Genomic DNA, 22,306 nt, shown 5'->3' with positions numbered 1-22,306 from the left:
AGTGTCCGAATGTGGTTTCATCCATTTCAAATTTAGCGGCCTTTTTGCTCACGATTCTTTTCGAATGTCGAAGCTTTCTAATAACCTCTTCGTAGCGTGAATGTCGTTTCTTTTTCAAGAAAATGGCTCTTTTATTCTTGTAGTCCGTGAAGTCTTCATTCAATCCTGATTTTTTCCATTTCCTATAAGCCTTTTGCTTGGCCACAAACGCCTGTTTTAAATTTTCGTTGAACCACGGTTTAGTTTTGTCCGTGACGCTTAACTCTTTTGAGGCACCCAGGTCAGCAATAAATAGGAGCTCTTTCTCTATCAAGTTGGCAGCTTCTTCCACCGGTTTACTGTATAGAGCATTCCAGTTGTAGGTCTTGAGAAGTTTTAAAATAATCTCAGGTCTAATGAACTTAAGAAAGTATATCTTTTTGGTGTGACGAATTTGCCCATCGATGCGTTGCTCACCTGCACTATTGGATAGAGGAATTTCACAACATATTGGGTTGTGATCTGACTGGAATTTAGTTTGAGGGGTGACATTTTTGATGATTATCAGATTATGATATAATAAATCCAAATGCTGCTCTCCCCTAGTCGGAAGCGTATCAAGTAGGGTCAGTCCTAAGGTCTGGAGGGTTGCATCAAGGTATTCTTTAGCTTGATCGTGTCTTGGGCTAGGCATATTAAAGTTGCCAGTTACAATCATGGGAATATCTGTGCCCAGATTCTCTGTAATCCACACAAGAAGCTCAGTCCTGGTGTCAGCACTGTGTTCCGGCGGAAGATAGATAAGGCAGACTTGGATTTCTTGAGCCTTCCTCGTGAAAGACGCGGATATGGCTTCAAAGTGTGTTCAGACTGACTTTGTTTAATTCTTATAGGATGTAAACTTTCATGATAAAGGATCGCAACTCCTCCACCCCGCTTATCTATTCTGTTGTTCCCAATAAATCTGTAACTGGAGGATTGTACCAGCAGATCCAGTTGCCTGTTATAATTTAGCCAAGTCTCCACTATACACGTAAAGTCATATTCTTCAAGGAGTAGGCAAGTCTGCAATGTGTGCAGTTTGTTAACAACACTTCTAACATTCTGAATAAAAAAGCAAATGGTCTGGCATTCTCCAGAAAGGGCATTCCGTTGCTTTAGTGGCTATGTAGGTTGATGCGTACTACTGGTTCTTTGCACATATGCGGTGTTCTTTTCTCGATATCGTTTAACTAGTGCACCCACTGGCCAGTTGTTGTTTTCAAGGATTAGATTTAGGTCATCAGGGGAGCATGTGAGCAAAAATGACGCATAAGAAGGATGCCTTGTTTTCAGCTGTCTTACTTCTGTGTGGACTCCGAATCCTTGAGAAAACATGGCCTTTATGTCATTCGCCTGCGTGTTCGGGGCAAGCCTAGTAACAAAGACTTTCTCTCGGGTTCTGACGGCTGTAATATTGAACCTCCTTGCCAATTGGCCATCTGTTGGGAGGTTTGTATGAGCTATATCTACATTAAAATTATAGTTCGGAGATTGATTATTCCGGATCTCGCTATTGCGTATATTTGTTATGGAAGTTGCTCTTCGGTTGGTAGCCTTCGCCACACTCTGATCCTGCTCTCTCTCATAAGTCTTCTGGGATAAGGTTTTCCTTGTATTCCCGTTTGATGTTATTTCCGCATATGTCAGCCTGGGATACTTTTCAGGGCACACTCTATTTGCCTCACACATGGCCGGAGAGTAAGAGCAAGATAGATCTTGTGGTAAGGGAGATGGGGGGGCTCGGGTAGGGGTTTTAGATCCTTGTTGCATATATTCTAACAGGGGCTGTTGCTCATGATTATCTATTACCGGTGGTTGCTCGATTAGTCCTCTAGTTTCTCTGTTTCGCCGATAGGGAGTGACGGGAGGGATATTTAATATGGCATCTTTTGGTCTATGTCCCACTAATGGTTCAGCATTAATAACCGAGAAGGGGGCATGAGCTTGGGCATCCTGTCCGCTTCTATGGAGTATAGCGCCATGCTCTTCGCGTTCAGGCTCCAAGGTTTGAGGCACTCGCGGTATTGTTTGGTAATTTGGCTTACCCTACAGCATCATGCAGCTTTTCAGGTCAGTGATCTGGCCTTTTATCGAGCAAATTTCCTGTTTTATTTCTTCGTTCTGTGCGCGGAGTTCTTGGTTGTTAATGAGTAGGGTGGACAAGCACTCGAAAATTCGAGGAAATTTTTCTTCTAGATTATGCATGTATTCTTCGGCCTGGATTGCAATAGGTTTAAGAAATTCCCCAAATACTTCATCTGTTACGCTTTTGAGCATTTGTTTAGTGCCACTGAAAAAGGCGGTGTTTGACTGATTAGGCAAGGCCTTAGGTGGGTTTGCCTGCGGGCTGACAGGGGGATTTGCATGAAGACAGTCCTCGGGACATGTATCACAACCAAGGACGTTTAAAATGTCAGAATCGAGTTCTCTGCTGGTGTATTTCCCATTAACATCTTTTAGACAGTTACTTGTTCGTTCATGGCCATAATTTTCGTGATCTTTCTCGTCTTCTTTATTATTTTCTAAATTATTACTTCTTCCATTGTTTCCCGAGTCACTGTGGTGTGCATCAGCGGTGGGGTGAGGGGTCAGCGTAGCCACTTCTTCCGATGTGTTGCATTCTTCGGTCGGCGCATTTCTTTCTTCCTGACGGGGGGAATCGGGCTTCTGATTGGAGGTTCTTGCAGCTCCTGTCTGTTTACTGTTTAAGCAGCATTTTCCCAAGAACCCTTTCCTCTTGTTGAGCGATAAGCGCGAGAGGCTCGAGTATCCTGAGCATAACCGGCATATTCTATGCTTTGACTTACTGCAAAGTAGGGTTTCATCTGCGGAATTATTGCAGAGATCGCATATGCCGGGAGTTACTGCGGTTGTCATGTTTAAGAACTGGTCCGGTTGTTAAAGTTGCAGCGAGGTAAGAATGCAGGGAACGGTTTCTTATTTCCGCTCCAAATTTAAATTTATACACACGATCCAAATTAAAGCACTCTGAAACTGTACAATGTTCAGTTTCTTAACAGAAATGTCATGAAATCTCCTGAGCACTGTAATCGGCTGATAAGTATTTTCCTGAAGTAAACAATATTCCCTGTGGGAACGGGGTTATTCTTCAAAGGGACAGTGAAATGAAGGTCAATCTCTGTTGCAGGTGCACGAACGTAGAGTGTCTTCGTTCTCACGTTAACCCTTCAGGCAATTATTCCAACTGCTATTGTACGATGCAGGCTTATCATGTTGAAGGAATGCGAACTTCCGTATAGAGAATTTAGAAACAAATATGGATATAAAAAATTACCTGATCATACTAGACATCAGAAGGCACTTGAATTGGATCATGCACGACATCTCGATTCTATCAGTATAAAAATTCCATACTATGGAGCTAGAGATCACCACTTAAAAACACAATAATGCGGAGCACTGAATTAACCAGCCGCACGGAATTTATACTCCCGGAAAATCCCCTTTATAAAAATTGCAAACAGCAACGGAGGGATATCCTAATGATCAACCTCAGGATGCCGCAGTATGTTCATTTATTTTTGATATTTTGCATCCTCGCTCCAAAGTTTCTGTGGACACTGTCGCTGTTCGCTCCAGCCATGTGGAAATGTTCTAGATTAGAATTCCCTAAAAGGTAGAAGTTCAGAAATACCTTCCTTTAGGACGGCAGGGTCAGAAGACCACTTCATGGTCTTCTGACACTGCAGTAGCTTTTAATGGTGGACTTCTTCTTCGTGGCAGCTGAATTTGTCTGAAGAGAGGTTTTTCATCCAACAAAAGAGGCAAACCACCCGTAGAATGCACACAACTTTAAGCAGGATATACTGATGCGTCATGACCTTAGTTTCCTTCGCGATGCTAAGTCACTGTTGTGTGCGTCTATTTGCAGAAGTCAGAAAAGGGACTTGCGATTCCGCCTTCAGAAACACCTGGAAAACTTCGAAGACGCTCGGTTCTTCACCGAATTTTCCATTTTCGTTCTTTTAGCAGCGCTGAAGGGAAAAGAAAAGAATGATGCCTCGAAATAAACAACAGTTGTTTCGTCCGCTTTATTTCTTCAACCGTGGCGTCTTAAGGGTTTCAGATCACTTGAAGATGACGTGATTTATCCTACTTTTGGAGATGTCACTGTAGCTCGCGCACGGCCTGCACGACAGTGTCGAGTTTTCAAAGTTCAAAAGAAACCTCCTCCAGGGAAATGCTGTTGGGTACGGTGACTCGCATCCCTGATCGAGTGGCACACCGGGTTTACGGACTCTGCCTATTTTCGTGTTCCGTTGTCGGAAGATTATTGGCGAAACTGGAGAGATTTCGTGTGCGTGTGTGTCGGCGCACCAAACTTTTCCATTTTCCTCGACAACTTCTGCAGCGTCGGTTCGCTTTTCCGCGAAATTCGCCGGGCTTTCTTCAATCTGTCGCCCGCCTTACCTGTCGCAATTCGGATGTTGTATTTTGGAGAGCGAGTCGCGAGCCCTTTCATGTCGGAGGATGACGAGCGATGATTTTGGCCTTTCTGTATTGCCGTTTGACGCTTTGATTGGAGCGAACACGACAGGACAACTGACGAGCGTTTCCCTGCGATCCCACTTACTTAACAGATGATGGATGACCCCGTTCTCCTCCCGACACCTTGATCTCTGCGGCTGTATATTCCGGACTGTATTGCTCGCTAATAGCGGGGTGTAGCTGCCATCACTAACTTAACTAATGGTCGCCTCTTAATGAAAGACCATAAGCCGTTCGACTACCGAAAGTGACGAGTTAGCGAGGTGATTTGATGTATTTCCCCCTCCCCTGTCCCCCAATCCGGAAGATGTACAAAGTCACAAAAATATTAATTAGCGTTGTCGGATGACAGCGATGGTGCTGACACTTCGAATATGCACTTAGTCAAGTCTGGGAAAGTGAACCCTTTGGGGCCGAACGCTAAAACACAAGGAATCCTCTTCCCCATCAGTACCACATTCCGGCGTTTCCGTATCACCAAAATCAATCATCTACCTCACCGCTTTAGTTGCCTTGACTCGCGTACAGATCTGCTGGAATTTTTAATTTCCACAGATCCGTCAAATTGTCTTTTTAAGAATCCTACAGTTGGTAGAATTGCCGTCCTCCCCACACCGAGTGGGAAAGACCCGAGTTCGAGTCCCATTGATGATGTGAGGAATTTTTATGGGCCTTTAACACAACGTGGCTGAGTTAGCAGGTCTCAGACGAAGGTGGCGTAGTTTTTTCTCCGGGAAATTCGGGTTTTTCGTCCAGCAAACAGAAAATCGACCTCAGAACGCACGCAATTTACAGACAGTATACACGGAGAAACATGGCCTTAGTCGCTGATGATCCTAAAACCCAACTACAACAACATTTAGAATCCTAACTTTGGACCAAGCATAACGATCTGCGATATGAATATCGACGAATGGAAATGGTACCATATAAAGATTGTCGTAAGAAACTCATGCAGTTTGGTTACAATGTCAATCACCAATGAAATATGCGATGTAGGCGTTAATTTTTAATCAATTCTCCCTCCTCATTCCAAACAGGAGACTAGAATTTATTGAACGTTATTTCATTGTCTTTTGGCAGTATTCAGTTAAACAAAATTTTGTTTAAGACCTTGGCGCTTTCCTCTGTTTGAGTGTCCTCTGTGGTCCCTCGATTATGCATCCCTGGTTAACAAATTAGTAAAAATTCAGATTAAAAATTGTTTAAATACTTTTAAAATGCTGAACTTGGTATAGAGCTTATTACGACCAATATTTAACAAAATATCGCTTAAAATATCTCCTGCAAAGAAGTTTCAATCAACGCAAACAGTGTAGGATTTTGGAAAACGTTTTCCAAAAAGGTTTTTGGAACTGGAGCTGCATGGCTTTGGTGGGATTTCTCATCTCTCTGAAGATTTTTACTGCCTCTGTCAGGGGCCCTAGAAATCCTTAGTTCGGGCTACGGGGGGAAAAGAGTGGACGATGAAGCAATCCCTGCCTTCATCACTAATGGGCTGTTTGGTATTTCACATTGACTCGATGGAAATGGATGCCTTTCACCATTGACCACTGCCTTTTGGTTTTAACTAATATTTTAATAACTCGCCACAGCAATCATCATTAATTCTTCTGTAAGAAAATTAATGGCGATCACACCTTTCCTATCAATATGATTAAACTAGTCTTGCCGTGCGAACTGTAGATAATCGCAATTCCTCCCCCCTACAGTATCGCCAGCTGATTTGCATCCTTAAAAAACGGCTAATAAAACAAATCACTCGCAACTTGAACTTCTTATTTGAACTTCTATAATTACTCAAGAAATAGCTTCCAAGGACCGCCATAAAGATCGATGGGAACAATATGGTTAATATAATTCTGTAGAGTCTTTCTACCAGGGATTTCGTCCTCCATCTAGCAAAGGTTACAAGGATTCCGATACTTAGAACACCCCTGCAATGCGCACAGAACATGAAAGGAATGAAAAACCGGTAAAAATTCACCCACAACCGGAAGCGTATGGGTTTAGAAATGGAGAGCGGGATGAGAATTTCAAGTCCTTAACGGGGCTTAAAGACCAACGTGCACTTCAATGCCCTCCGATCGCGATGTCCACCGCAAAAAAAGAGATCGGAAGAGTCTTTAAAAAGTTTGGAAAGTTCTCTTTCTGCAGTCCTTTCAGCGAAGAAGAGTTTTTATTCGGAGCATAAACTCCTGCCGCCCCCACTCCACCCCACCCCTTTCGCCATCCCACCCCGCATCTTTCTGATATATTAGGTCTGTAAGTTTCCGGCCGAGGTTTGACGGAAATAGTTTCTCGGAGATGTCCGAGATATCGACAGATGCAGTGAGAGAATGAACGAGGAAGCTACGTAAATACCGATGATCACATGCAAACTTATATGACGGCATCAGGAAGTGCCGACGTGATGGGAATGTCACGACTTTCCGAAGGTACACCTCCGTTTATTGCCTTCTCTCGCAACTAGCTTTTCGCCAGCTCGCTGCGTTCTCTCAGATGTGCGGCAACTTGAAGCCATGAACGACAGTTACGGATATTCTGCAGGTGGTGATAAAGCCGGCAAAGTTTTACTTCCCCCCTCCCCCCTTATGAAGGTCGGAGAAAAATATCGATGACAAAATCTGTCGCGAGGCGCATCAGATTTTTCCAATGACATATATTCACCAGGACTGTTTGCCCATGCGCTTTTCATCCTGGAATCATTTCTGCCTTGCACAGAAAAACCGAATATAAATTTAAGGGGAGCATCGTTGTGGTGGTAGCGTCATCACAATTAATCATTAAGAGGTTTCAACCCTCCTTTAGAGAATTCTGTAATTCTGGTAGATAAAAAGAAAGTGGCTTAAGTGAATGAAGGTTTTCTGGTAGCGTTGAATTGAATCCTCAAATAAATGAATTGTTGACTATCAGTACTCGTCTTACTGGAATTTGTTTCTTGAGAAGCATATTTTTGTAGGTTTCGTGAGCGATCAATATAGATTCAACATGATTGTTGTTTTAGCCGTATCAGCGACTTTGGCCATTTTGAGCGCTACATATTTCTGTACGCTGTAGTCTGTTTTCTGGATGAAAAACTCGAGTTTCTGGGAGGAAACCATGTTACCCTCTCCTGAAACCGACTAACTTAGCCACCTTCTGAAAAGACTCATAAAACTCCTCGCGTGATTGACGGATTCGACATCAGGTGTGGGGAGGACAGCGATCCTACCAACTGTGCACGAGGACATGAATTCAAGAACATGATTATTTGCTTCGAACCTACAAGAGTTCCAAAAGAATGGCAATATTTTATTATTTGGTAAAATCTTTAAACCGGTGGATCCCTGGATGGAAAATTCAGCAGATGGTGACAATCCTAGAAAATAGTTGCCATAATCTTGACCGTTTTGAATTTCTTTGAAGCTGCAAATTCGGAATGCTTCCATATCATTGATACAATTCTATTCGTGGGGTCTTCACCCTCTGCAGTAATGCTGGAGGCTCGCGCGCGTCTGTGGTTTCGGTGTAACGCTTTGGGACTAAGCTGGCCCACACCTTTTTGAATCCGAAGGGTGTTACGCACAATTTTCTTCACTCGCCATTGCTCAAATTTTATTCTCCCGTCTTCGAGGATTCTATGAACATTCGTTCTGTCCAACACTAACTCCTTGAACCACAAAATAAAATGTACTCTAGTTAAGGCACAAGTTTAAGCCGGATACTGCAATCAATCTCGACGAATTTCTGATGGAAGTCTGGCACATACTCATGTATTTAGGTGTCACCCTGCTTTCTTACTTGTATAGTTTTATTAGTGGTGCCATCTCATAACCGATAACATAAACAATATTTATAAACCTGTATATCTGTAAAATTTCAGATTGATCTGTCCAATCCTTGTAGAACAGACATCGCATTTCATTAAAATACGAATGATTCGCATTTATATTTCCTTGTTTCTTTACAGAGTCCATCAGTCATCTAGTGAGACAAAAAAGAACTTTACAGAAAAGGCATGGATGTCTTGGAGGCTACCCTCAAGTACCTTCTACCTTGTGTATTGTTTTGTCCTCCGTGTTTAGCAGGTAAGTTCTCATGCAGCGAACTGTTCTTCTAATCCATTTATTACATGCTATTTGTAAGTGTTGTGGTAGCTCTAAGGTTGGCACGATGGTGCTCAAACTCATGAAAATTTTCAGTGCTTCAAGTGTTGGGTTTTTATTTTGTTGCTTGAAGAATACAGTATTTTGATGACCAGATATGAATAAAGGAATTGTTGGGATAAAAGTTTATTATGAGGGCATCATTGGACTCAGAAGGGATTCCTTTGGATTAGAAAAGCGCTACTACATTCGTAATACATAAAGACGGTTTGGGCTTCAGGGTACTTACGTTTACGACATTTCGAAAGATTAATGAATCTCGTGTTGCATACAATTTCGATGAGCGACCCCTGATCAGAATCTCCAAAGAGTAAAAACTGTCTTAAGTCATTTAAACTTAATTTTTGAATTCTGGCATGCAAGAGTGAATGAGTTAGGTTTGGCGAAAGAGGAATTCGAGTTGAAACAGTAGATGTCGTCCTTACATGCGGGAGTCTTTCTTAAGCGTGCTTTGTGGGCGGTTAGTCGGATCAGTTATAATGAGCCGTTCTCTTTTGAGACGTGTTAGACAGCAGGACAAATAATACGTGGATTTCTCTTCCATCTCTTAGCCTTTCAGTTAAAAAGCTTCTTTAAAGTAGCCGATTATGTTGTCCGATTGTACATGTCTAGCAATAAAATGGTGTTAGCCATTTAGAACAATTTGATGGAATATGGAGTTCAGGATTGACTTGTCCATTGAGAGATATTTAGGCATAAGATAAAGTGGCATTACCGGCTGATGGCTGGGTGATTTCCTACTGTCTGCAGATGGGTAAAAGCCAGACGACGTCGATATTATCAGACAGTTCGGAGGTAAATCACTATAATCTTAAAGGAAAATACGGATTTGGAACAGAAGGAAGGGATGTTGGACCTTGGCGTGCTGTATTCTCTAGGAGCACATCCAGCTTCAAGCTGGATGTAGTTCTGTCAAAAGAGGATGGTTGAGAAATTTTATTTTGGCTCTATGGAGAGTGTTACTATAGATAATTGCCTGTTGATCGTGCTGAAACCATTTCGCGACCTTGGGGGGTAGCACAGTTATTGGGATTGCTGCCCTCCCCGCAGTCCGGGGGCTTGAAAGAAATACCCCGGCAGTCATATACAGTGCAGTGTCCTACCTGTTATAACCCATGGAGCCGATGCGTGGTTCATCCGCTCGGCCATAGTAAGAAACAGGAATAAATTAGAATCAACACAGAGGAACATGCTTCTAACCATCACCAGAGCATACTGCACAAAAACAGAGGCTTGTATCGCCCAGATCATGATTTTAAAGAACTGTCAGGACAGCTGTATTCAGCGCCCTGATAGTAACCTGATAAGACTAGACCGGACTGACCAGGGTACCCCAGGACTACCGTGCCATGTGTAGGGATCTGGGGTCCCCACGCCAAATAAGTAACCATATAGGGGAGGGAGATGTACAGGCTGCAAGAGAAGCTGATTAACTGAAAAATATTAGTAAGCTAGTAGCAAGGGGATGCAATGGAGGATGAAAGGTAGAGTGAATGAACTGGGCACTCAGTGAAATAGGAATTATGGTAAAAGGGAATGAAATGTTAGTTTTGGTAAGAGAGAGTGAATGAGTGAATTGGCCGAATGAATACAAAGTTAATAATTCGCATTAGTTTATATATGCTAACAATTGGAAAGTTGCTGGAGAGACGTTCATCCTACAGTGGACTGATAATGGCTGATGATGACGACTAACAAATAAATTAAAGCGTGTGTACCCTTTTTGTAACATTTTTGTATTTCCGTTACATGCCATTGTTAGGTGCTGCTGTAGATATTTTCACATCAAAAATAAATAAAAGTAAGCGTACGTACCTTAACTATGCAATTAACTGCCCGATTTGAAAAATAGGGTCCCGTTTTTCAGAATGTTGGCATATATGCATAATGCGCCTATTGCCTTAAGCAATTCAACTCTCGGGATGGATTTTCATGAAATTTATATTTGGACCTTTTAGAAAGATTTGCTGAGCATTCCAAATGGAGAAATCACGAGCAATAACAGCACACCTGGGCGCCCAACTTCAAAAAGGGAAAATTCCATACCGCTTCAGATCCCATAGCTTTCCTAGTCAGCTGGATCCAGCTCAATGACTAGATCATATTATCAGATTCAATACGCGTGCAGATCAACTAAACTCTCTTTTATGTTCGACAATGAATTACAACAAGACATCTTGCATTCCATCACCATCTCTATACACCAGCTGACAGCAGCAATACACTCCCTTCCAGCGACAGCAACTGCGGGGGCTGAAAAAGTGCCACAATTCATGGTAAAATACTTCAGTTCGTTCATCCTCCAACCGCTCAGGTCCATCTTCAACGGAATTGTAACCACGAGAAATTTTCCTAAAGCCTGGAATAGCTACCTTGTCAGACCACATCCAAAAGTTCGAAACCCCACTCTACCCAGGCATTTTCGGCCGATATCTAACTCCTCAATGCTCCTGAAAATCCTGGAAAAAACTATACTACCCACCTTAATGAATCAGATTCTTGGAGATAGGTCGCCACAGGCCGACTACGCAATCCGAAACCGATCCACAGTGACGAACCACATGTAATATATTGTCCGCCTTTGAACAGCAAGAGGAACTCGCAATCACGTACCTGGATATTGAAGCTGCCTTTGACCCCATCAACGTGTTGGCGCTCCTCCGCTTACTGGAAGACCACTATCTAATCCAAGGTAATATCCTCTGGTTCACAGCATCACTCCTCTACGACAGGGTACTACAAGTCGATGCCTATGGACAATCGCACAAGAAGGCAATTTTCTGCTGGTGTTCCGCAAGGAGGAGTCCTATCTGGCTTATTATTTACAGCCATCATTGCGCCTCTTGTCTGCAACAATGAGAAAATCATCACCTATGCAGATGATATAAAAGTTCTAACGCGTATTGCTTCCAACAATCACCTTGGAGCTACAGCAAGCATTAATGATAGTCTCATCAACGTCGCCTCTTACCCCAAACAGTATGGACTCTCGGTGAACCCGCAAAAAACAAAACTAATGGTGTTCTCTCTCTCTCAGACCAACCCCTACAATAATAGCCCCAACACTCGATGGAACTGTAATATCTGCCACTCCTACACATGTGGATTTTGGAATAGTTTTTGACTCAAAACTCCGGTTTTACGCTCATGTAGACAAGCTCCCTTCCAGAGCAGCGCCTCTCTCCGGTGGTTAGCTAAACAACAACTAATTTATGTTAAGGAGCCTCGTTTAATTAAGAAATTCAACAGTAATCTATTCTTCACTCCTCTATGCTGCTGAAGTGTGGGCATCAGCAGCTACTACAACGAAGAATTCTGGCTGCTTAAATGGGCTAATCGGAAAGTTTGTCTCCCAGCACAGGACAGAACTACAGCCTTAGCTACCTCACTGGGGATGCAGCGACTGCCTGACATCATTGAAATACAACGATTGACAGTTAAAATGATCACGGGTCAGATCTCAACACCGTCCATTTGGAATTCGTGTTACTGGCGAATACCCAAGCCAGAACTTCGGTCAACCCCGATGCTCTGCTCGAGGAATCGGAGGCTTCAAATCTCAGACCGCTTCCTCCCAAACCAAATGCTACCGGAAGTTCAGCACCTCGACGCTGACTTGCAGAGGTTTTGCAGCAATAAAACCTACAGGAAAGAGGTGTCAGCAGCTCGCTCCAATCCCAGAATCGAATAAGAAGTGCGTGCGCTGTCCACACCATCTGCCACGGCAAAATTCGTTTGACAGACAAGTGTCATTCATGTATATTAGATATTTTTATTGTAAATAAAATTTTTAAATAATAAAATTGTACATTTTATTGTAAATATAACCGTATGATGTAACTTGTAAATATAGTTAATACTACGTAATGTGAGGAAGTGTAAATGACATTTTTAATTTTACAGTGTGCATTATCTATTCTGATGTGAGCCCCTGGCCGTGACGAGACAATTGCAACTTCACTTAAATCTATATGTACACTGTATTCCTTTAGTTGCAATTAAGATTTTCTCTCTCTCTAAATATCATTAAAATCGGACTAATAGAAATGCTACAATTATTTCTTCGTCCGTCCGTCTGCATGTAATAACTTTTCCCAGTCGATGGATTTTAAGAAAATTTTGTATTTCGCTCTGTAAGAAAGATTTGTCGATCCTTCCTATTTTTTCATTAAAATCACGCCAATAGAATTCCAGCAATTATTCCTAATTTCTTTTTGGAATATGTATCACGTGGGCTCTCCATATTCTGTAGTTAAAACTGGATATTATGCTAGCTGACATGCGCATAAATAGTTTTTTATGCTGTAAATCGTGAATTATTAACACGCCTGAAATGAAATTCCCCGCTCACATTACCTACGTTTTTTTTTTTTTTTCCCCTGTAATGAAGTAATATTGTGCACAGATGCAAACTCCAGCATAATTATTTGCATTTTAATCAATTGATTTCAGCTGCAGCTAAAATGCAATGCATTCTTTTAAGGAGCAGAACTCTGTTAAAGACTGCCCACCACCCATCTTATGAGGGTGGCGCGGTTGCCCCACTAACCCCCTTCCCTCAAGAGGAAAGTCCGCAGCGAAAACGCTGCGGAGTTTAACTCTACACGCGTCCCTAGCCCTATCAAATTTTCGTGTACCCCTCGTCGCGAAGGGCGGTTTGTCTGTTGTGAGGGGAAAACCGGAGTCAATCCCGGTGAAAAACCTCACGACCACGGTTTGAGACCGCCAAACTCAATGCTGAATTCCCCTGGGAAAATTCCCACGAGGGTAGCAGCTGGAATCGAACCTCGATCAGCTATTCAGCAAGCCGGCAACGTTGCCACAAGGCCACCGTGGTCCCGTACATTCTCGCTTTAATTCCACTATTTGACATCGCGTGGGTAGTGTGACGTCATTGCTTTCTCTCGTATTCTTAAGTATATTATTATTTTATTATTATCTTTATTTTCTCCTAAGAGACACCCGCTTACAGCTATTAACCAGGGGGTGCACATTCATATATACAAATATAATTTATATACATAATTATCTATTTATAATTTATACAAATCAGTCTTTATAAATTATACAATGTCTAAATTATACATTTTCTAAATCATACATTGTCTGATTAATTATATTATACACATCATTGCCTTATTTTACATGACAGGCAGATAGAAAGAGAGCACAAGCATAATTTACAATTTTACAAGGAATTAGAGAATGTTCACATCTACAGCACTATTTACAGCGAGTTCACAGAAAGACAAGACGTCCAATATAAACATAACAGGAGCAAAAACAGTCCCGACCAGTTCATTTTCTTCATTTCCTGCATTCTCTTTTGTTTCCCTCTGTCGGCATCACTCAACATTTATAGGTGGAGTAATGCCTTTTGAAACACTTCGGTCCTGTATCTCTTCTCTGCGCAAAGCCTTTCTGGGTTTGCTTGAAGATCGTTGAACATCTTAATGGTGTTCAAAGGAAAAAATCGCCGAAGGCTTTCCAGCTGTGTGAGCGCGCTACTGATTGGAAGGGATGTTGTTCTATTCGCCCACCTTTGCGTCATGCGGGGCCGAGTCAGCAGGTGGTCAGTTTTCGGCGAGTCGACTCTTCCGGTCAGTAGTTTTGCAAGCGTGAGGACGTTCTTGGTGACAATAATGTGAGACCAAGGCGTGACATCCAAGTTGGCATATAAAATGGTTCTTGAGATTGTAAATGGCTTCGTAGTGATCCTGTTTAACCATCTCAGCATCCAGTACTCTAAACCCAGGAAAGCAACTGGGGCAGAAGACCAAATCTGAGATGCGTAGAGAGGGATGGGGATGACGCATCTTAAAATATATTGTTTAACAAGGTCAGGGTTCCTGATACCTACTAGTTCTTGTCTGGAGGTCCATAGCGCTGCGTAAGTTTTCTTCTTTACATGTCCGAAATGGGGTGTGAAGTTTAGGTTTTCGTCCCATTTCAGACCAAGATCAATATGTGTCCTGACGTTTTTGACCACACTGCCATTTACGCGTATTGATATGTGGTTTTTTAATACCTTGTTGGTGAAAACCATTTGGGCTGTCTTGTGTTCATTTAGTCGGAGCCCCATGCAATTAAGGTATTCTTGCAACTCGGCGATTTTGGAGTTTGCTTCGTTGTTGCATTGTAAAGATGTGTTTTGGTCATTCGAGGTGACGAAATATTTCAAGTCGTCTGCATATACGACAAATTGCTTTTGATTTTGGGTCAGGAAGGGATGCAGTGCTGTTGCGAAGAGAGTAGCAGAGAGGACACCACCTTGTGGGACTCCCCTGTTGACTTGGAAGGTCTCTTTGGAAGTTCCATTTATGGCAGTGATGTGTCTCTCCCTCAAAGAACTCGTTATTATAGCTAATACGTGCCCAGTTATATGGAAATATTCCTCCAAGATGATAGTAATAGCCGAGATGGATATTCTGTCGAAAGCGGATGCAACGTCTAAGAAGACAATGTCTAATTGCTGTCTGAAGTTAAGGGCGTGTTGTATTCGAAATAGAGTCTCCATGAGATTGGTGGTAGTAGATCTTTGTGGGATCACTGAATGAAGGTACTCCGGTCTATGCCCGAAGCAGTGATGGTTGATGGTATTTAAAATGGATTTCTCAAATATTTTTTGAAACGAACATCCAATTGCAATAGGCCTGTAGTCTTTGGCGGATTTAGGATTGCTATTTTTGGGAACAGGTTTAACGAAATACGTATTCCATATCTTCGGAAAGTGGTTTTCACTTAAAATTTTGTGGAAAATGTGAAGGAGCAGATCTATGATGTATACACTGCTGATCTTAATCATGAAGAGTGGGAATTTATCAGGCCCAATTGTGGCTTTATTCTTGAGGCTATTCACAGCGGCTTTAATGTCATCTTCCCCTGTCTTCAGTTTGCTGATTGCTTCACGGATTTTCTCTGTGTTGACTTCACTTTCAACTTGATTTTCTGCTAGAGGAGTTCCAAAGGTGGCTTGGGTCCATTCTGGGAAGATGTGCTCGGGCATTATATCCGTACGCCTTTTCTTATTATATATCCTGCTTCCTTTCTTTAAATGTGATCGCACCATGTCATAGTGAGCTTGACGTTTCAATCGAATGAACCGCGCTCTAGCTTCTTTATATCGAATATAATCAGGTGGGTGTTCAGTTTTTTTCCATTTTCTGAACAGTTTTTGCTTCTTTTTAAAAGCATATTTTACTTGTGGACTAAACCAGGAATTTGCTCGATGGGAAATTTTTATGTGTTTTGATGCGCCCTCAAGAGCAATAAAGTGAAGGGTATCCGAAAGTGCTTCTAAGGCATCGTCTACGGGGAGTTGGAAGAGATTTTGCCAGTTGAAATTCGCGAGCCGTTTCAAAATTACGTCTGGTTTTATATACTTGGTTGAGAAGATAACATCAGCGTTGTTTTCCCTCTTCCAGTTCTCTTTTTGTCTACAAGCTTGACTTCTCAGGTTGACTTGGATTGAGAGAGGGATGTGATCCGAAGCGAAGCGAGTCGTACTGTCAGTTAATGTGATGTCTAGAGCATTATAGTATACCAGGTCAAGGCGCTGTGTGCCTCTTGTGAGGGGCGTTTCAAGTTGTTTCATCGAGAGGGTTTCCATAGTATCATCCAATTCGCTCTTTGCATCTTTGTACTTAGGAAGAGGCATGTTCAAATCTCCCATCACAATAGATTCTACATTTGGGTTCAAGTTTGCAACGAGCCAAGTAAGGAGTTCATTTCTGGCTTCGCTGTCATGGTTGGGTGGAAGGTATATAATACAAATTTGTACATTCTTTGTACCTTCTCTGAAGGTTGTTGAGACGGCTTCAAAATTTTCCGAGTGTGACTCTTGGTTTTTAGTTACAGAGAAATTATTCTTATAGAGTATCATTACTCCTCCTCCTCTTTTGTTTTCTCTTCCTCTTGTAACGCATTTAAAACCAAAATTGTCAGCCAGAGCATCTAGCTGTCTATTATTATGAAGCCAGATTTCTGTCAGGCAGATGAATTCATATTCCGAGCTTAATAGAAGGTTCTGCAAAGTGTGAAGTTTATTGGCTATGCTGCGCACATTTTGAAGGTAAAGAGAGACTTGCATATTTTCTTTCGAGTGTGATGAGGAATTCCTTAATTGCTACTGAGCAACCCTGGTTGAGAGCCTCGAAGCACGTTCCCTGAAGCGTTTAACCAGGGTGCCAGTGGGCCAAATGGTTTTGTCTAGTAATCGTGCTTCACAATTAATAGGGCATGAGATAGTGAAGGAGGAATATGCTGGATGTCTTGTTCGTACTTGTCGTACTTCCACGTCAATACCCATCCCCTCTACGCACATTTCTTTAATGACGCTCGGTGTGATACTGGGTTCAATCCGCGAGACAAATAGCTTTCCTCTTGTTTGAACTGAGGTGATGCTGTATCTTTCTGCAAGACAAGGGTGATAATCAGATGGCTGGGATGTTGGAGGATGATCAGTAGGATCGCCATTTGTCCGTATGGCATGTTGTTGCTGATGGGCATTTAGGTGAGGGGGGTCCTTTTTAGTGGAATTTTGAGGGGCCGATTTTGTCGGCAGAGAAACAACCTGAGCAAAAGTAGGTTTCTGGTTCATGTTTGGCTCCGATGGAGGGGTTGATTTCTTTTTATTGCGGTCTTGGTTTGCAGAAGAAGTAGAGCTGGGGATAGCGGTCGCTGGACCGTTTTCCGACCTGTGCATTTGTGCATACCTTTTATTGGAGGATTGGTTTTTTGAATTATCAAAATTTTGAGGAGGTGGCTGCTCTTTGCAGGGATCAGCATCTTGCAACTCTGCCCTAAATTTGAGGGTAGTTGTCCGTTGTGATTTAATGTGCGAGTTCTCCATCGGTTTCCCTCTTGCAACTTTCGAGGTGCCAGCTGGGCAAGCCTGTGAGTTTTCGAGTATCGGGATATTTCGTCCGATTGTTCCGTTAATTGCACGTAGTTGAGTTAGGACTGTGTCTAATTTATCATCAATTAGTTTCTGTGTGGCTATTAAAGTTCTATTCTGTTCATGCAGTTCATGGTTTTCTTCTTTGATTCCTTGCAGAGTTTTGTGGATTGGAAGAAGGAGTTCCTCGAGTAACTCTTTTAGCATTTGAGACTCATGCTTAAAGTAATCCTGACCTATTTGTCTTTCTTGATCATTCCGAGTCCCACTACAGCCTATTTCTTTAATGTAGTCAAGAGTATCATTTCCATCATCATATGTTTTCTTGTGCGCGCAATCGTCTGGGCATGCGTCACAACCTAAGATATCAATTAATGAGCCACTAAGGTTCCCGTTCAGCCCCGTTACTGCGAGGTTGTCGGAAACCTGTGGGGAAGGTTCCTCAGTTTCTGAGTCATCGTTGTCTATGACGTGAGATTCTGCTGCATTTATTTCTTCCCGTTGTTCTGCGCTATTGTTCTCGTTGTGAGACCTGCATTTTGAGCAAAGGAACTTCTTTCGTCTGCTTTGATTTAAGCGCACGATGTCAACTTGGGAACAGCAGCTCCCAATGACGCTGCCACATCGCGAGCATTTAATGGCGTATTTATTTACAACGTTACAAATGCCGCATACTTGCTCCGTCATATCAGATGGTTTCTTTTCCATATTTGTAACGATTGAGACCGTAGATGCGTTACTTATATGTTTTACTTAAATCTGCAGCGTTGGCCAGATATTTCACTTATTTCTCGATGAAAGGTGCGGTAGTGGGGAGAGCTATACACTCCACACCCAGTTACGGTTTAATTGGAGCCTTTAATGTAAGGAGCGACCTTGAGAGAGGATTAGTGGTGCGGAAAGCTGAGTAGTTGAACTTTCCGCAGACAAGAAAACTTATCTATAGCTGTACCGCATATAGCATGCATGAGACCAAAAAACAATAATCATAATTTACCTGACTGTGCATTTCTTCCTTAGTTGGTATATTTAGATAGAGGCACTTCTGAACTTTCGATTAATACTAAATATAGCTAGTACATGACTCATAATTAAACTGAAAATATCAAAAAATACGGAGCACGATAATCACACTGTTGTCATCTCCGCCACCTAGCGTCTATCCGATAAATTTTCTGTTTATACTCCGGGACGACCAAATGATCAGAAGAGTTCACAAGATAGACAGAATACAAGAAACAACAGCACCGTATTCAGCAGTCACGGGCTTGAACCCCGGTCACTCAAGGCACGTGTACTTATGCACCCGCGCGCCTGACCACTAGGCTACGGCAGCACTATATACTAACACTAGTTTTTAAATTCTTAGTCTTAAGTATTATCTATTAGCAGAAAATGTACACTACACACCATTGCCTCCCCCCTCACAGTGTGTGAGAAAGAGGATGAATGACAGAGGGAAAAAACGTATAAAAACAGAATGGAAGTAAGTAGAGCAAATGTGGATTATGAGTGAATAAAATGTTCCCCCCCCCCACGGACAGGATGTTCGGGGGGGGGTGGCCTAGGGCCCCTTCCCATCTAAGCAGATACCGTGGTGTGGGATCTGATACTGCCGGTGGCTTGTCCCCTGGCCAATGTGGGATTGAGCACCAATGCAAGGGATCCTTTTTTGTTCAGCAAACAGAAACACGCGCAATTTACAAACACTAAATTGCGTAGTTGCTGATGTCCCTAAAACCCAACAACAACAGCTCTCATGAATGAGGAGAGTGCAGAAGAAGATACTGATTCTGGTTGCATTTGTTCCCTTTCCACTTCATAAAAGAATTTTATCAACTCATTCATTTCTGATGGACAGAAATGTATCCATGGAACAAAAGTAGTTTTTGAAGATTTCGTTCATTCCTCACAAAAAAAATGAAAATATTTTTTGACTTTTCAGAATTGCTCTTTTAATATAATTAAAATACACTAGTGATCCAAAACATTTTTACTTCTAGGTGCTGTGAGATGCATCTCACAGCACCTAGTGAGATGCTGTCCGTTGCAACCAGACTGCACGGGTCAATGAAAACAAGGTCGCATGATGGGTTCAGCGATGTTTTCATGAACATCAATGCGTTTCCCCCAACCCCATCTTCTTCACCCCAGTCCTCCCTCGGCATTGTTTGAGACTGTTTTGCCCTATGTGGTGACAGCGTATCAGATAGAACTGGACCTTTTCAACAAGAGAACACCCGTGTCACAAGGCCAGTATTGGGTAGGAATGGTTGTGGGATCATTTCCAAGCATTAAGTGTGTCCTCTGGCTGCCAAATTTCCCCGACGTCAATCCCATCGAACATTTGTGAATACGGTGGAACGCAACATGCGCCAGTCCACCCTTCGTTGCTGAACTCGGGACATCTTTCTGTTCAGCTGAGAAAAGTTTCCGCGGTCTCGTGAATTTGATGCCGTGCCGGGTGCAAGAGGTTACCACAACGAAAGGCGGCCCAACGCGCTATTACGTAGGTGGTTATAATGTTTTGGCTCATCAGTGTATACTTTATAAATACAGTACTGTTAATGTATGTCAACAGTTTTTATTTATTATAAACTTCCTATTTTTACGAATTGCGTAGCATTTTAAAATCAAATTCGATTATTAAAAACTGACTGCGTTGCCCAACTAAGGCGTAGAGTCCTTTGTCATGGTGATAGTAATGGGACTCTCGTGGGTTGGGTCGGCGGCTTCTGTAACCTATTGCGGCTAATGGTCTTGGTGGGGAAGGGCTGGCACCTCCCTTGTTGAAGTCGGCAGTGATTTGTGCCACTGTCGCTCTCTGGTTGGCTGAAACAATGCGAGACAGTTGTCGACGGCCACGTTCATCCACCACCTTTCTCAGTCCACAGCGCTGTCCACGATGAGATGTTATTCCGGAAATGGCATATTCCCGATGCACTCTTGATACTGTCGAATGGGGACAGTGCAATTTCTGTACCACCTCCGCGATAGTGACCCCATGCGTCTGGCACCCACTATCATCCCTCTTTCAAAGTCGGTTAACTCACGACGTTTATCCATACTGACATCGAATTACTGTATACGCGAATGCAGTGTACCTATATACCTGTCAAGCTGTGGGGTCGTCCACTAACGAGAGGGGTGACGGCGTCGTGTCGCATTGCCCAGGAACCAGGTATCCCATGAATTCTGCTTTTTCAGTGTATATTTTGTATCGACTGTTCTCTTCTGTTATATTTCTTTTTGTGACAACGAATGATCAACGGACAAGCAAAACTGTATTTCAATTTAACGTACGATTATGTTGTACAGCGCTAATATCATTGTCGAAAGATTTAAAAAAAGAAAATGAAAATTGCTCTTGGAGAAGAAAGAAAATTAATTAATTAAACTGTAATACTTTTGTTCAACCAACTGTTTAAAAGAATAAAATCACGAAAAAAATATTCGTCAAACTTTTGATTTTTAGACTGTTACCAAAAAATCGATTCTGAACGCTACACGTGCAGTGACGTCACAAAATTTCGTAATTTGAGGCGGTAACAGCTGGACCCAATACTAAGTAGTAGTAGCATGCTGGGATGGACCGTTGGTGTTCTGAAGAATGCGCTTGGCCCATCGAACCACGTCGATTCCTGAGATATTCTTACAGCGTCTTGTATGGGTGGGGATGAAATCTCACGGAATAACTGAAGGGAAAAGAAATTCCTCCTCTGAAATTGGCTAAGATCCGCTTGGTGAAGACTGTGAAGTTGTTGGTTATAGGATTCTGAGCCCACATGTGTAAAACAGTTGAGAGAATCGCTGTCCTCCACAGACCAGGTGGAAAAGACTTGAATTCGAGTCCCGTCGACGACGTGAGGAAGTTTTATGGGTTTATTGCACAACGTGGTTGAGTTAGCCGGTCTCAGGAGAGGGTAGCATGTTTTCCAATAACAACAACAGGATTGTGAGGACACATAAGGGATCGAAAATATCAATGCCTTCTTGGGAGGTTGGTTGCCCACAAAAATGGAGTCTTGCGTCAACATTGCTGATTAATGATATTTAAATATTTGGGGAACAGAAATTATCCACTTTAATTTCAACTTCAACAAACCCTTGCGCCAAAAATAACAACAACTTCAACAAGAACATTGGGCATCATTGTGGAGGAGTGTGTGCAGATATCAAAGGCTTGTCACAATTCCTGTTTTTCTTAAGGTGATTGAAGTAAAAAGAAACGGAATTATTTGAGTAATTTGCAGGCCGTTTGTAAATAAATAACGAAGGTAGGATTTATAATTGGCTACCTGGTTCAGCCGAGGGTGACAATTTAGCTTTATTACAACGCTCGCGAAAACCGAGTCGTTGCTATGACAACCCGAATGTCTCATCCGCGGCGCGTTTCTTTAATTAGAAGATATTAACGTTATCTCGAAGTAGCTTTATCAGATTAATTCTTAAGACAAAGGGTATCACCTCCCAGAGTCATCTAGACAAGATGTTTTTAAACAAAACTTTTAAGTTTGCCATATTTTAAAAATCTTAATTGAGGCATTAGATTTATGTAAACATTGGTCCGCTAAGGAAGATAGATCAAGTTGGTCCGCACCATTTATCATCGGTAGTGGTAAAGCAAGACTACGGACATCTCGTTAATCACGAGACACAAAAGAATCCCATCAACTAAATCATTATCTCTCCTTAAGGAGGGGAAAAAAAAAAAGGCGCGCGCCTGTATTTC

General features: G+C 42.3%; 1 protein-coding gene across 3 annotated transcripts in view; it reads left to right on the top strand.

Moving 5' to 3' along the window:
* LOC150080944 (neural cell adhesion molecule 2-like) overlaps nt 1-22,306 on the top strand; it is a 244,587-nt gene that overhangs the window by 190,306 nt on the left and 31,975 nt on the right. For all 3 annotated transcript variants that reach the window (XM_090380989.1, XM_090380990.1, XM_090380988.1), the window contains exon 3: nt 8,483-8,600. In XM_090380989.1, coding sequence (XP_090237115.1) covers nt 8,531-8,600 — 70 coding nt within the window. In that variant the 5' untranslated portion in view covers nt 8,483-8,530. The remainder of the gene's footprint in view (nt 1-8,482; nt 8,601-22,306) is intronic.

Source organism: Mastigoproctus giganteus, chromosome 9 (genome assembly GCF_048544385.1).
Source record: "Mastigoproctus giganteus isolate SK-2022 chromosome 9, ASM4854438v1, whole genome shotgun sequence".
Taxonomy (NCBI): Eukaryota; Metazoa; Arthropoda; class Arachnida; order Uropygi; family Thelyphonidae; genus Mastigoproctus; species Mastigoproctus giganteus.
Note: the sequence above shows the minus strand (reverse complement) of the source record. Positions and strands in the feature narration are given on the sequence as shown.